This window comes from Falco punctatus (genome assembly GCF_963210335.1).
Source record: "Falco punctatus genome assembly, chromosome: 5".
NCBI lineage: Eukaryota > Metazoa > Chordata > Aves > Falconiformes > Falconidae > Falco > Falco punctatus.
The window spans coordinates 91,457,150-91,472,108 of record NC_137584.1 but is presented as its reverse complement, the minus strand read 5'-3'; the positions used below and the strand labels follow the sequence as shown (position 1 = coordinate 91,472,108).

The window sequence follows — 14,959 nt, the reverse complement described above, 5'->3', positions numbered from 1 at the left end:
TTATTGCTCTCCATAACTGATTGACTCCCTTTCTGACTGTGCAGCTTTCAAACCAGGTGCCTGGCAGTAACCATCTATTTCAAGAGGCGTGTAAATTATTTTCTCTCCTGCCTGGAATTCAGTATACCTTAATGGAGCTGGCCACAGGAAAGCTTCAATCTATTTCCAGCTTTCACTTTGGCAGGTTATTGATGTGCAGCTCTAGAGAAACAATGGCAGTACTCACATTAACCTTTCCAATCAGCTACATGCTGGTTTCACATCGCTGTGCTAAAAGCCTGGCAGTGGCTTTTGGGACTCACAGATGCCACCTCAAAACAATTAAATTCCAAGGAACGTCATTGCTGAAAGACTCTTAACAGTAATGGTACCTTCAGAACTGCAAGTCCGATTATGACCTTTCTTTTGGCTTCACTAGCAATACCACTGTGCAATTGCATGGTAACTGTTACGAATGGCCAGTGCACCTGCTCATTTCCCTGCTTGATTCTGAGCATGACTAGCAGTTTCAAGGCCCATGCTGACCACCTACATATCAAAAGTGGAAGAGTAACCAAGCAGAGCAAGCAACAATTGCTCCAGATTCCTATGTTAGTATAATTTTGTATTGGGAAGAAGGAAGGGTTTCACCTGGTGCCACACCACGTAATGTTGTTAGATGCAGCATCACTACAGCTGCTGTAACTCTGTCAAGTATATCCCTGATATTGTGGGCACCTGGGATTTATGTGTCACCTCCTCCATAAAACTGATGCTTATGCCCAAATAATAAGAAAGTCAAGCACCCAGAACTGTTGAAGGAAACAAGTGATCAGCCAAATGTGAGACCCATGGACTGAAAAAAAGAGGATCCTGACCAGGGTAGGAATGTTTCTGACTACAATTCAGTGAACAGGTGTATTAAACACCCACTGAAGATTTCAAATTACTGAAAGCTGTCTGGTTTCAGCAGCTGTGCAGCATCTCCAGGTTAGCAAAGAGCTGTATTGTCTTTCCCACCCTCCTTGGCAGCTGATCTTTGGTCCCAGAGATACACTTCTGTAGCGATACTGGGGTTCTACAGAATGGGAGCCTCCACAGACTGGCACAGCAGAAAAGGAAATGAAACACCATGCAAGCTACAGGCAGGAGCAGAAACATCATGCAAGCTGCAGGCAGGAGCAGAAGGGTAGCACCTGCCAAGGGAATAGCTGATTTTGCTGGCACAGAGAGGAGTGACCACCTGGGGGATGGTGGGCCACAGTCACGCCCGACTGACAGAGGAGAAACATGAGGTTTCAGCAGAAACCCTAAAAACACTCAGGTACTCAAAGGCAGCAGCAATCTGGCAGGTGTGCCCTCATGGATACTGCTGATGGCTTTGCTCTGGCATCTTTAATGACACCTTCCTGAAACAGGATCCTTGACAGTGCTCCTGTATGAAAGCAAACCGTTGAAGTGCAGGTTTCCATGGAGAATCTATTGTGCTTTCTCCTGGCAACCCTCCCCTAGGCAACACTGGCAACTGGCTATTGTGTTTGCAGAGCGGGGCTGATTTGGCCCTTAGCAGGGAAGCCAGGGATGGGGCCTCTTCCATGTGCCACCAGGGCCTGGGGTTCAGGTGGGCATCGGGGCTGAAAGCTCCCTGGTTCCTCACTACCCAGTAGCCCAGGCAGGTAAGAAGGGTACAAAACCTTATCCTCCTCTGTCGGGGGAGATTTACTGCTCCTTGGCATGCAGCTGTTCCCACCACACCTGGAGGATCTTCCTACTCCTTTTTAAACATGCATGGCTTAGCATTAGTTGCTGGACCGCTAAATACATCTGAGGCTTCCACATTACCAGGCCACCCACATCTGCCTGTGCTGTCTCACCCTGAGCCCTGGGAGCAAGGTCTGGCTGATTTTCCCCAGGACAGCAGAGTGCCGATGCCGGTTCATTTCTGTTCATTTCTCACACGTTGTTTGAGACACCAGCCTCTTCCTGGCTGAAGTTGACCCAAAGTGAGTGAAGTCCTTCTGACTCCGCCAGGTCTCAGAGCTCCTCTTTAGAGAGGCTCCTTCTTGCCCATCCGAAGTTCCTAGGAAGTAGGAGCCAAAGCAGTGTAATGCATTTAGTTGACGTTGCTCTTACAATGGGAAAGCATACACTGGGAAGTAACTTTAAACAACAGAGATTTACAGGCAAGGAGCCAGGCAAAAACACAGTGTTTATGTTACCCGTTGTTAAAAATTACCAGTCTTGCTGAAACAAATGAGGTAGATTGAGACTTTGCTATTATTCAAAGATAGGAAAACGCTAATTAAAATCACATCTCCTCTGAAATTTTTGTCTGCTGGCGTTTGAGTGCACTATCCATCCTTCATTGGAGCAGGCAGCCTGCCTTTGAATGATCCATTATCAGCCTGCATTGCTGTCCCTCCCAGTGGCAGCACTGTTCACACAGCAGTGACCAATTCTGGTTCAAATCTATTTGACTGCCACATAAAAATGTTATCACTGGTGAAAAAATTGGAGCAAATAAGGTTTGCTCCAAAATATAAATGACAGCAAGCCCAGACAGTAGGCTTACTGTCACTGTTTTCAGTTCTGGTAAGTTAGCAGTTATAAATTGATTCCTTTTCCTACCCTGAGACAGCAAAGAAACAGCTGATAATATCGCTTTGCTGGAAGTATTCCAGTACTGGACAGTCCAGGTGTGCATCTCAGAGGAGCGCAGTGGGACACTAAAAGCACCAGGCTGCCTGATGGATACCTGTGGAGTGGGGCTTTTCCCACCTTAGCCTCTCACCACAGGGAGAATGGTGGCTGCACCACGGTGTTTTAACAGTCAGTTGTTCCCCATCCTGGGCTGATCACCCCTCAGGTTCCTTCTCCCCACCAAGCCCACATCCTTTCCTGCCTGCCATGACAGTGCCGTGCTGGCGCCAACCAGGTGCCACCAGCAGCTCCGGTCATCTGCCTCCCCTCTAGCTTCTCATGGTGTCACCCACCCCAGCTTCTTGCACAGTAGCCAAGCACGAGCACTAGGTGTTTTTCTGGGGCCCCAGCCCTAACACAAAGACTTTTGCAGGTGACCTGGGTCTCTGTGGAGCTCAGGGCACATGGGGAGACTTATCATGCCAGTTCTAAGGAGAGAACCTGGGGTTCGACCAGGTAAGATAATAATAGTTTAGAGCTGATGGAACCAGATTTCTTTAAGAGGGTTGAAGTGAAACCCCCAATCCCCAAAACCCTTCTGAGTCAATTCAGAACTTTGTTCGCTTTTCAGACTCGGAAGGTTTTGCTCCAAGATGATTTAGCCTTTTGAAATGTCTTTTCTTAAAATGTAAGTCCATAGTTAGAGGGTATGGGAGGAAAATAATCATAGTAACCCTCACGAAGGAGGCAATCTGATTTCTTTGAGTTGGATCTTGAAGCTGAATGACCAGGAGTGAACTCTAGCTTTCAGGACTGCATATTACTTTTTCTCCATCTTTTGTAGTCTGTGCAGCATACCGAGAGACTCACTAGTGCATAAACCAATTCCCATTGACACAAAACAAAACACGGCCCTACGCTGCTGGCATTGACCAGCTGTAACCGTGTGACAAGGTAATGTTGCTAAACAGCCATTTCACTGGCTGCAATTTTCTTTCTATGTAACAGATTTACACAAGGCAAATTCTTTTTTTCCAGTAAACGATGCGCAGAAAGTGGCATTTCCATCAGATCACCCAATGCATAAAAAAAAAAAAAAAAAAAAAAAAACTTTAATTTTCTACGTGACACAATTACTTCCAAAAGAAAGAACTGGAAATAAATACCACAGTGAACATATCTGCAGGAATTTATGAGAGACTAATTGGTTTTATCCTTAGTGACACTGTCAGGGTTACATCCTGAAATATGTGGTATCTTAATGCTGTGAGAATGGGCATTTTTAAAGTGCCTGAAGATAAGATAAAAACCCTGTTTAAAAGATTATGTCTTGCATCGATTTTCTGCCAGCAGCTGGTCTGTCAGCACACTATAGGAAATTCTTCTCTACAGCTTCTTGGGTGTATTTTTGTTCCATAAGGTACAAAGCAATCATTGTGTTACATGTTGAACGTATGACAAATCCTGAAAACACTGCAGGTTGTGCGCTTCTGCTAATGCAAATTAAGCTATTTGCTATTACTGTAGTCTTTAATACTGGACTCGTACATCAGGAGGAACAACGCTAATGCAGCACACGAAAACGCCTGTGTTGCAGAAGAGGGCAGTCAGCAACTCCACTGGCTTTGCTGCACAGGAAGAAGAAAAGGGGGGGGGGGGGGGGGGGAAGCTGCGGTGAATCACTTCCAGCAAAATCTTCCTTGCCTCAAAAACCGCTCTGAAAAAGCAAGAATTCATCCCCTAGCATGCTGCCTTTTCGTTCCTGCTGTAACTGCCCCACAGGCACAGCGCCAGGCACTGTGCGGGAGGGGAGATGCTCCCACCCGCGGGGCTCGCACCCAAGGGCGCAGGTGGGCACCGCGCCGAGCTGCGGCTCCCCGGCTGCACTCCCTGCCAGCGGGTCCGGGCTCCGCAGCAGCTCTGGGCGCTCGAGCTGCCGCAGTTCGGGGAGGGAGAGCTGGGGCACGCTGCAAGCTGGCAGCGTTACTGCCAGGCACAGGGGAGCCTGCCCAGCTACAGGCAAAGCTCGCTGCGCAGGGAGCGGCTTCTGCCGGAGCCCACCCGCCTCTGGAGCAACCGGCCCGCAGCACTGCTGGGGCGGCAGGCACGCCGGGCCCCCGGCCCGCACGGCGGGGCTGCCGGGCAGGAGGCAATGCCCAGCCCGGGGCCCATCGCTAGGAGCACCCGCGGGTGTGGGCGAGGGGCGCGGGGCCCCCGCGAAAGCGACCCAATGCCTGGGAAAGCCGCAGGGGCTCCAGGCCCCGGCCCCAGCGCGCCGCTCCGCTGAGCCCCCAGCTGCTCGTACAGCTCACCCCCACGGCTGCCGGCCAGGCCGCGGCGGGCCGGGCCGCACGGCAAGGGCCGCCCCCGGCTGGGGTCCTGCGGCGGCCTCTGCGGCGGGGCTGTCCCGCCGCCTGCCTGATGGACCCGTAGTCGCGCAGCTCCGGCGGGAAGGGGCTGGGGCAGCCGAGCGTTCCCGTAAGGCTCCAGCTGAGCGTCAGCCGGTGTTTTTCGCCGCCCCGCTCCAGTTTTCCTCTCAGTCGCCCGCTCGCTGCCTTCGCTTTCTCCTCAGGCGGTGCGCCGGGCGGCTAAGTACGGTGGCGGGCAGCGGGGGACGCGGCCGGTATGGCGGCGGCCATCGGCCGGGCGTGCGCCTATGGCGCCTTCCGAGCGGCGTGGCGAGGTGATGGGGGAGCGTGTGGTACCGCGGGCGCCTCCTCGGCGGGGGGAGGCCGTGCTGGCTGGCGGGCCTGTCTCCCGTGGCAGTGGCCTGGTCCGGGCAGTCGCTACGGGAGGCACGGCCCCGAGCGGTGCCCCGCACTCTGGGGTGTCCCTCAGTGCGGGTGTGCCGTGTGTGTGTGCCATACGTGTGTGTGTGCCATACGTGTGTGTGTGCCATACGTGTGTGTGTGCCATACGTGTGTGTGCGCCATACGTGTGTGCGCCATACGTGTGTGCGCGCGCCATACGTGTGTGCGCGCGCCATACGTGTGTGTGCGCGCGCCATACGTGTGTGTGCGCGCCATACGTGTGTGTGCGCGCGCCATACGTGTGTGCGCGCGCCATACGTGTGTGCGCGCGCCATACGTGTGTGTGTGCGCGCCATACGTGTGTGTGCGCGCGCCATACGGGTGTGTGCGCGCGCCATACGGGTGTGCGCGCGCCATACGGGTGTGCGCGCGCCATACGGGTGTGCGCGCGCCATACGGGTGTGCGCGCGCCATACGTGTGTGTGCGCGCGCCATACGTGTGTGTGCGCGCGCCATACGTGTGTGTGTGCGCCATACGTGTGTGTGTGCGCCATACGTGTGTGTGTGCGCCATACGTGTGTGTGTGCGCCATACGTGTGTGTGTGCGCCATACGTGTGTGTGTGCGCGCCATAGGTGTGTGTGTGCGCGCCATACGTTTGTGTGTGCGCGCCATACGTGTGTGTGTGCGCGCCATACGTGTGTGTGCGCGCCATACGTGTGTGCGCGCCATACGTGTGTGTGTGCGCGCCATACGTTTGTGTGTGCGCGCCATACGTTTGTGTGTGCGCGCCATACGTGTGTGTGTGTGCGCGCCATACGTGTGTGTGCGCGCCATACGTGTGTGTGCCCGCCATACGTGTGTGTGTGCGTGCCATACGTGTGTGTGCGTGCCATACGTGTGTGTGCGCCATACGTGTGTGTGCGCGCCATACGTGTGTGTGCGCGCCATACGTGTGTGTGCGTGCCATACGTGTGTGTGCGCCATACGTGTGTGTGCGCGCCATACGTGTGTGTGCGCGCGCCATACGTGTGTGTGCGCGCCATACGTGTGTGTGCGCGCGCCATACGTGTGTGTGCGCGCGCCATACGTGTGTGTGCGCGCGCCATACGTGTGTGTGCGCGCGCCATACGGGTGTGCGCGCGCCATACGGGTGTGCGCGCGCCATACGGGTGTGCGCGCGCCATACGGGTGTGCGCGCGCCATACGTGTGTGTGCGCGCGCCATACGTGTGTGTGCGCGCGCCATACGTGTGTGTGTGCGCCATACGTGTGTGTGTGCGCCATACGTGTGTGTGTGCACCATACGTGTGTGTGTGCGCCATACGTGTGTGTGTGCGCCATACGTGTGTGTGTGCGCGCCATAGGTGTGTGTGTGCGCGCCATACGTTTGTGTGTGCGCGCCATACGTGTGTGTGTGCGCGCCATACGTGTGTGTGCGCGCCATACGTGTGTGCGCGCCATACGTGTGTGTGTGCGCGCCATACGTTTGTGTGTGCGCGCCATACGTTTGTGTGTGCGCGCCATACGTGTGTGTGTGTGCGCGCCATACGTGTGTGTGCGCGCCATACGTGTGTGTGCCCGCCATACGTGTGTGTGTGCGTGCCATACGTGTGTGTGCGTGCCATACGTGTGTGTGCGCCATACGTGTGTGTGCGCGCCATACGTGTGTGTGCGCGCCATACGTGTGTGTGCGTGCCATACGTGTGTGTGCGCCATACGTGTGTGTGCGCGCCATACGTGTGTGTGCGCGCGCCATACGTGTGTGTGCGCGCCATACGTGTGTGTGCGCGCGCCATACGTGTGTGTGCGCGCGCCATACGTGTGTGTGCGCGCCATACGGGTGTGTGCGCGCCATACGTGTGTGTGCGCGCCATACGTGTGTGTGCCCGCCATACGTGTGTGTGTGCGTGCCATACGTGTGTGTGCGTGCCATACGTGTGTGTGCGCCATACGTGTGTGTGCGCGCCATACGTGTGTGTGCGCGCCATACGTGTGTGTGCGTGCCATACGTGTGTGTGCGCCATACGTGTGTGTGCGCGCCATACGTGTGTGTGCGCGCGCCATACGTGTGTGTGCGCGCCATACGTGTGTGTGCGCGCGCCATACGTGTGTGTGCGCGCGCCATACGTGTGTGCGCGCGCCATACGGGTGTGCGCGCGCCATACGGGTGTGCGCGCGCCATACGTGTGTGCGCGCGCCATACGTGTGTGCTCGCGCCATACGTGTGTGTGCGCGCGCCATACGTGTGTGTGCGCGCGCCATACGTGTGTGTGCGCGCGCCATACGTGTGTGTGCGCGCGCCATACGTGTGTGTGTGCGCCATACGTGTGTGTGTGCGCCATACGTGTGTGTGTGTGCCATACGTGTGTGTGTGCGCGCCATACGTGTGTGTGTGCGCGCCATATGTTTGTGTGTGCGCGCCATACGTGTGTGTGTGCGCGCCATACGTGTGTGTGCGCGCCATACGTGTGTGCGCGCCATACGTGTGTGTGTGCGCGCCATACGTGTGTGTGCGCGCCATACGTGTGTGTGTGTGCGCGCCATACGTGTGTGTGTGCGCGCCATACGTGTGTGTGCGCGCCATACGTGTGTGTGCCCGCCATACGTGTGTGTGTGCGTGCCATACGTGTGTGTGCGCCATACGTGTGTGTGCGCGCCATACGTGTGTGTGCGCGCGCCATACGTGTGTGTGCGCGCGCCATACGTGTGTGTGCGCGCGCCATACGTGTGTGTGCGCGCGCCATACGTGTGTGTGCGCGCCATACGTGTGTGTGCGCGCCATACGTGTGTGTGTGCGCGCCATACGTGTGTGTGCGCGCGCCATACGTGTGTGTGCGCGCCATACGTGTGTGTGTGCGCGCCCTACGTGTGTACACAGGTGAGCGCAGAAGCTGGGTCTGTCGTGTGTGGTTTGCATCCGTGTGTGCACAGGTAAGCGCAGAAGGTGGGTCTGTCTGTCTGCTGCATGCATGTGTGCACATGTAAGCAGGACAGGTAGGTCTGTGTGTGTGTGTTGCATATGGTGACACACAAGCGCAGCAGGTGGGTTTGCTGTGTCCCAAGAGCAACCCCTTGCCACCTGCCTGCTCTGGGGTTACACCAGCAGGGCTGCTGGGGGGTGGAGGGAAAGTGGGTTTGTTTGTGCTTCAGGGACGCCTGGTCGTTGTCATATGTGTGCATATTTGTGTATCGTAAGCCCTTGCACTGATTTTCCCCCGTCGTATTAATTCCAGTGGAGGAAAATGTGCTTTGCTGTTTGCTGTGTTCAGCTCTGTCTGTGAGACTCAGTGGTTCCTGTGTCACAGTATTAAATGGCAAGTGATTAACTCAAGAACAACACATATAGGAGCAGGAGCCCCTCTGTATGTGTGTGGATCAGAACACGATACAGCTGCATACATTTCCTTGCCTCTTTAATCACTCCAGGTCCTACAAGAGCTACATATTAATTCAGTTTTATATCTGAACAATGCTAATGGGACTTCCTAAACAAATGTGGTTTTTTTTTTTTTTTTAAAGCCTGTATTTTGCTAGGTAGTGTCAGCCTAGTTGCTCTTGCCCGCGTTAACCTTCTCCAGTACAGATGTGATAAATACTTTATGAAATAACTTGCTTTACACTGGCATTGCCACCAGTGGACAAGGCTGCTGTTGTCACTACTTAGCAGTTTCCATATTTCTTTCTTCACATGTACTTCAGATCATAAATGCACGTTAGACATGCAGTTCTTGCTCATCGTTACAGGGTTTGGTGCAGGCCAGCTGTACCTTTGGAAACCTGTCAGTTATTTCTTATCCCATCAGAGTAACTCGGGCCATGTATGCCTTAAGATCATGGAGTGAGGTGGTTTGCTTTTTAATTAAAATGTGTTTTCTTCCCATTCTTTACCTTTCTCCTCTTATGTCTTCCTGGATATTCTTAGTTGTTAGGAATCCAAGTTTGTTTTCAACACTTCTCTATTTTTTCTGTAGCCATTTCTTTCTATTTTTTAGTACTCTCCAGTCACTTTCAAAACTCAGATGTATTATCTTTCCCAGTAGAGGCTTAGGAGGAAGGCAGAACGGTTTTTCCACTAAGGATCAGAGTTGGCTTTGGATCTGTCCTTCAAAGACTGTGGTTAGAAAAGTGGGGAAATTGTGTTTTGATATATGAGAAACAATACTGTATAACTGAAAACTTCTGCTGAGTGGCGTTTTCTGAATTATTTAGTTAATTTTGATATAACTGGGGTTTTTTTGATCTGCACGCTTCTCATAAGAGAAAATTATTTTCATTATACAGTGTTTTTAAGCAGTGAATACTCCTGAGGTTTTGAAACAAACCTAAGGTTGTATAGGTGTAGTTCCTGCAGTGCCATGGGTACCTTAGCCTTTTGTATTGCTCAGAGCCCTCCATGTCCAGCTCCGCTGCCTGCCTTTCGTCAGCTCTGTCCCCGTTCCCCCAAAGTGTCAGCACGGCTGCAGAGCAATTGGGGCAGTATTCTCCCATTGTTCTCTTGCTGTTGTCCTTCATGACATTGCAGCTGTGAATCCCAGTAGTATTTGGTAGTAGCAACCAGCAGCAGCAGGAAATAGTTCTCATTCCCTTTCCTGTCCTCTGGGTTGTAGGTTTTGGATTCATTAGGGGATGCCACGACATGCCGTCATAGCGCTTAACAGCCAACCAGCCTGCATCTATCCAGTGAAGAGTCCTAATGAAAAGTATATACATGCTATGGGAAGTTCTTATGTGAGGGAATCATGTTCAGCACTGGAGACTGCCTTGAGACACACATTGTATCTTTCTGCCTCCTTTTGTTTTCACTTTTCCTCCAAATTTTTTTCCATTGTAAAGAGGCACTGTATGCCATCAGCTGTGCACCCTGCTAACAGATATTAGCGAATCTGTCTCAGAATCCTTTATACAGCCTAGATAGCTTGTACGTGCTTAAGTTCTAGGCGAAAGTCGTAATGAACTACATTAATGCCCGTGTGTTTTCCAGGGAAAGCTGGTGACTGAGGTGGGAAGAAAGGCCACATTAAATTAGTAAAAGTATATTCAAGTTCGGTATTAGAAAACCTGGATCTGGGCATGTTTTTTACTTTCAACAGAGGATGTCCCTTCTTTCTCCTTCACTTTCAATGGCAAAATAAAGTTCTCTAGCTTTTTCTAGCTTCTACAGTCCTGTGAAAAGTCCTTGGCTCCACAGTTGCCTTGCCTCTAAGCAGTTAATGAATTTCTAGTCTCTTTTCTTCCTCAGGGCAATCTATAATGAAGTGTTGCCCATTCTATAGCGAAACTGCAAGTAGGCCAGTGGTGTTTCCTTGGCAGAGGGAAACATTCTCACTGTTTAGTCACAGAGTATATCCTAAAAAACCCAACACGTTTCTTTCAAGTAGACCAGGCACATTAAAAGGTTGCAACTGCTTCTAAAGTGTTTATTAAAATAATCTGTGTCTTTTCAGGTGTGACCTCTAACTCTCTGATTTGATTACTTTGGTGTTCCATGCTTAGCCCCAAGCAGACCGCGACCCTTTCCATGTGCTGTGATTTTAAATGCATGAGGTTTAGCTTGAGAAATTAACTTCTTCGCATCCAAATTTTTCCAAGGTAGCTGGAGGGGTTTTTAAAAAGTAGTTTGTATCGCTGCAAAGATTTCATTACTACTTGTGCACTTGGGCCTTTCTTGAGACGATATGAAAAAAAAAAATAGTAATGATTCTGAAGCGTCTTCCCTGTTGCGATCGTTTGTATGATTGTGTTATTTCTGTGCATAACAGTTTCATTTGAATAAAAAGTAGCAAGCAAAATGTTAAGCAGAAAAAACAGGCAAAAAATCTCCTGAAACTTCATTGCCCATTAGAGGCTAAATTAACAGTGCTTGATATCTTCAGAACTGCAATTTGGAATTTAATCAGAACATCTTTGGGTTTTTGTATGGTCTCTTCAGAGAATGTCATGATTATTTCAGCCTGGAGCCTCCCATGTGTAGTCTGGAACAATGCTTGGGCAATTTTTTCAAAGTTCTAATTATAACTGCACAATAAGCATCTTGATGGCTTTTTTAAAAGTGTTTTTACAATACAGTTCTCACTGCTGAAACCAACTTCATGCACTGTTTCTCTCAGGTATGGAACTGAGGAAGAACAGTTTTCTGTATTTACTCCTGTGGAAAATAATTACAGGAGTAGAGGGGATTATTATATTGTTGCCAGTTGTTAAAAAAAAAATATTAGTGCTCAGCTTGCTGAACACTGCATTCACTAGTGGAGTAAGTACGTGGATGTTCAGCACGCTTGCTGTCTTTCACAATGTTGTTAGGTGGTGTAGCAAGCAAATGGCAACGCATGCCAATTTTTGGCATTGTGCATGGTGACAGATGCTGCACCCCGTGCATAAATCTCCTGAAGGTACCATGTTAAATATGCAGTATGTAGCTAAAATAAAGGTTAGGAAATAAAGGAATGGGTACAGTAGCGTACTTGTATATGAACTAGGATGAGAGTTAGAAAGAAAACTGTTAGGGATTTAAAGTTCGCAGACATAAGACTGTTAATCCATTGGGTTCGCTTTTCTAGCTGTCTTGGATTCTTCTGTTTCACCTTGTGAGAAGAATGAAATGGTTTTGTAGTGGGTTTGTTAAGCGAACTTTTAGTGCTGAATATATGTATATTTATATTTGTAGAAAATTTTGTACCTAGCCAGTGAAAGACAACACTTGAAAGTCAGTGCGAGGTTTTAATTGCAATGTTTATAGCAGGGAAGTATCACTGAGGAGTTAATTTTATGTTAGCGCAGTGCATGATTTAAATACAGTAAGCGCATTTTTTTTCTTTTCCTTTGTTGATGTGTATTTTGCTGACGACAAGACATCAGTCCAGCATTCATGACCTGTCTTACTTTTACAAACGATTCAGTTTTGAATAGCTTATTGTAAGAAACATTTTAGATTTTAAATAAAAATCCCATCACAGATGTTTAGAGGTTATGATGCATCAAGTGTTCATAGTTACATGTCAGAATGCTGTTTATTGAGATGTGAATTTCGAACTGTTTACATTCCATAAATATTTTTGTTCTTTGCTATCCTTTCAAAGTGTCTATTCCTTTGGTAGCAGTATGCGTACAGAAGTGTGTGGATATACTTTCTGAAATAGCAGCACTCAGTGTTTTGAACTGTGTGAATCATGTCAGTTTGGGGTGGTTTTTTTTTGCCATATCTTCCTCCTCTCTCTTTTCTCCTGCTGCAGTTCAGAGACCAAAATAGTCTCACCTCCCAGCGTCCAGAATACAGCCATCACAGCCCCTGGGCTTTCCTAGACACTATTTTGATGGCCAGCTCAGAACTGGTATTCTCCTGCTGCAGGTCTTAAAAGTATAAATTGCTCTCACTTTAAAACAGTCTGAATCCTTAAAGAAAATAGGAGATTTGGCACTGGTTTCAGTGAAGCCAGCATCTCACCCTGGGCTTTAACAGCTTCTGTTATGAATTGTAATGGTCAGATGTTGCAGTACTTATTTTAAAATAACTGCATCACCAGACTTCTTGAGATCAGTTGAAGGTTGTCTGACCTTTTTCTGTCACACCAGTGTTCATTTGGCTGCTGCTTTTTCTGACATTTGACTTTTTCCTCTTCTGTGCCCCAGCCGTTCTGTCAGAATTTTATTTCTTCAGCAGCTATTCATCTGATTCCACTGTCTTTTGATTCTTCTTGCTGTCATTTTGTCCTGACTTTATTGCCTCTTCATAGACATTTTTCAGATTTCCATCATAATTTCAGAAGGAGATGGTATTTAGAGCATGAAACTTTTTTTTTTTTTTCCAATTAAAGTGGGAGTAAAACAACCAACCAAAAGCAAATAGCATTGCAAATGTATTTGGTAATGAAGTGAGCTGTCTAATACTCTTATGTTTTGTTTTCCAAATGAATGTGTTGTTTCTCAGGCATGGTCCCTTCGGCTAATAAAGAGCAACCTTCCTACATTAGCTGAGCTGCCTGGTGATCTGTTCTGGAGGTGATAAGAGCATGTGTAATTGGCTAGCTTTGTAATAATCAAATCTGGAGGGCCATGGGGAAGGTACTTCTGGAGGTACGTTCTCCTTTCAGGATGCCAGAGTAAGTCAGGTTCACGAATTTGCAGAATCACAGAAGAGTTGAGGTTGGAAGCCTCTGGAGATCATCTAGTTCACCTTCCCTGCTCAGAGCAGTGTCAGCCAGAGTAGGTTGCCCAGGACCATGTTCAGCCCCCAGGATGTATTGGTGCGTGCCGTTCCTCTGTGAGTGCAGGACTTTGCACCTGCCCTTGTTGAACTTGATGAGGTTCCCATCAGCCCATTTCTCTCCAGCCTGTCCAGGTCCCTCTGATGGCAGCACACGACCCTCTGGTGGTCTCCCAGTTTCACACAAAACTGGGAGGTGGTGTCCCAGATGACACAAAACTCCTCCCAGTTTTGTATCATCAGCAAACTTGCTGAGGGTACACTCTGCCCCGCTGTCCAGATCATTAATGAAGATACTGATCAGGATTATTGGGCTGATTTCAGATTATGTTTTCATAGCACATACCATATTTTATGATGTGTTTATTTATCTATCACTTTTGATTGTGTCCAGGAGCATTACTACACGTTTTGTTGCTAGGACAATATTTCTAGTTTTGAAGAGTGCGTTCTCACTCTATCAGCAATAGAAGTCTCTTAGAAGCCTTCTAGTCATTGTCTTTTTTGTGGGATTTTCTGTTGCAGTATTTCCCCCCACCTTCTGCAACTTGCTCTGCTTTTCAAGACAAAAGGTTCAAGTCTGATTCCCTTTGTAAACTAAACTGTACGAGTAAATATTACTGGGTTTTCTTCTGATGTGTATATTTGCAGGAAATGCTGTTTCAAAGGAGAAAATGTCCTACATAGAAACACCTTTCTGTCTTTATTCTCAGGGTTTGCTTCAGTGCCAGTGAAAGGGAGTTACTGTTCATATTCTAGCCTGGCATGGGCTTTCCAGACCCGGTGTTCCATCTCTGCCCCCTGGACTGTGACAGTGGAGCAACGCAGACAAAGCAGTTTCTTCAATACGTGTAAGTCTCGAGTTGGATTAAAATTATTATCTGTAATAAACAGAAGAAGAAGAGAAAATTTTGCTTTGGAGAAATAGTAATGAAAATGTATGTGTGGTAAATTTTTGTATCTACTCTAGTTGTATTATCTCCTAAGATTTTAGTGGCAGCTACAGCTGTTGACGAGTGTGTGAAAAGGTAAGTTTATTATCTTTTCATAGCAAGTAAGGGTTTGCTTCATGTCACAGTGAATCCATCTAATATACGTCATCGTGTGGAAGGGGAAACACCGTCCCCTCTGTTTCCTAGTGCTTTGTTGAGAATATGAATCATGCGTTTTTCTGCATTATTTTTGAGCCATAGGCAAGACACACTGTTTAAGCTGTGCTGTCTCAAAAATGAAATTACTAAAACGCAATAATGTGTTAAACAAAAACTGCTGATAATGTCCTGCTAAATACCTGGCCAGCTGCAGTATTTTCCTCCAGTCCCAAAAGGAATTACACTCATGCTTAACATAATTGAGAAGTGATGGCTGTTTAAATTCACGATTGGGACT

At 48.9% G+C, this 14,959-nt stretch overlaps 1 protein-coding gene across 1 annotated transcript in view; it reads left to right on the top strand.

The window, feature by feature from the left end:
• The first annotated feature begins 5,084 nt into the window (after nucleotides 1–5,084).
• Nucleotides 5,085–14,959, top strand: part of MRPS5 (mitochondrial ribosomal protein S5) — a 62,111-nt gene continuing 52,236 nt past the window's right edge. Inside the window, exons 1-2 of the mRNA XM_080388373.1 lie at nucleotides 5,085–5,302; nucleotides 14,284–14,421. Coding sequence (XP_080244499.1) covers nucleotides 5,245–5,302; nucleotides 14,284–14,421 — 196 coding nt within the window. The 5' untranslated portion in view covers nucleotides 5,085–5,244. The remainder of the gene's footprint in view (nucleotides 5,303–14,283; nucleotides 14,422–14,959) is intronic.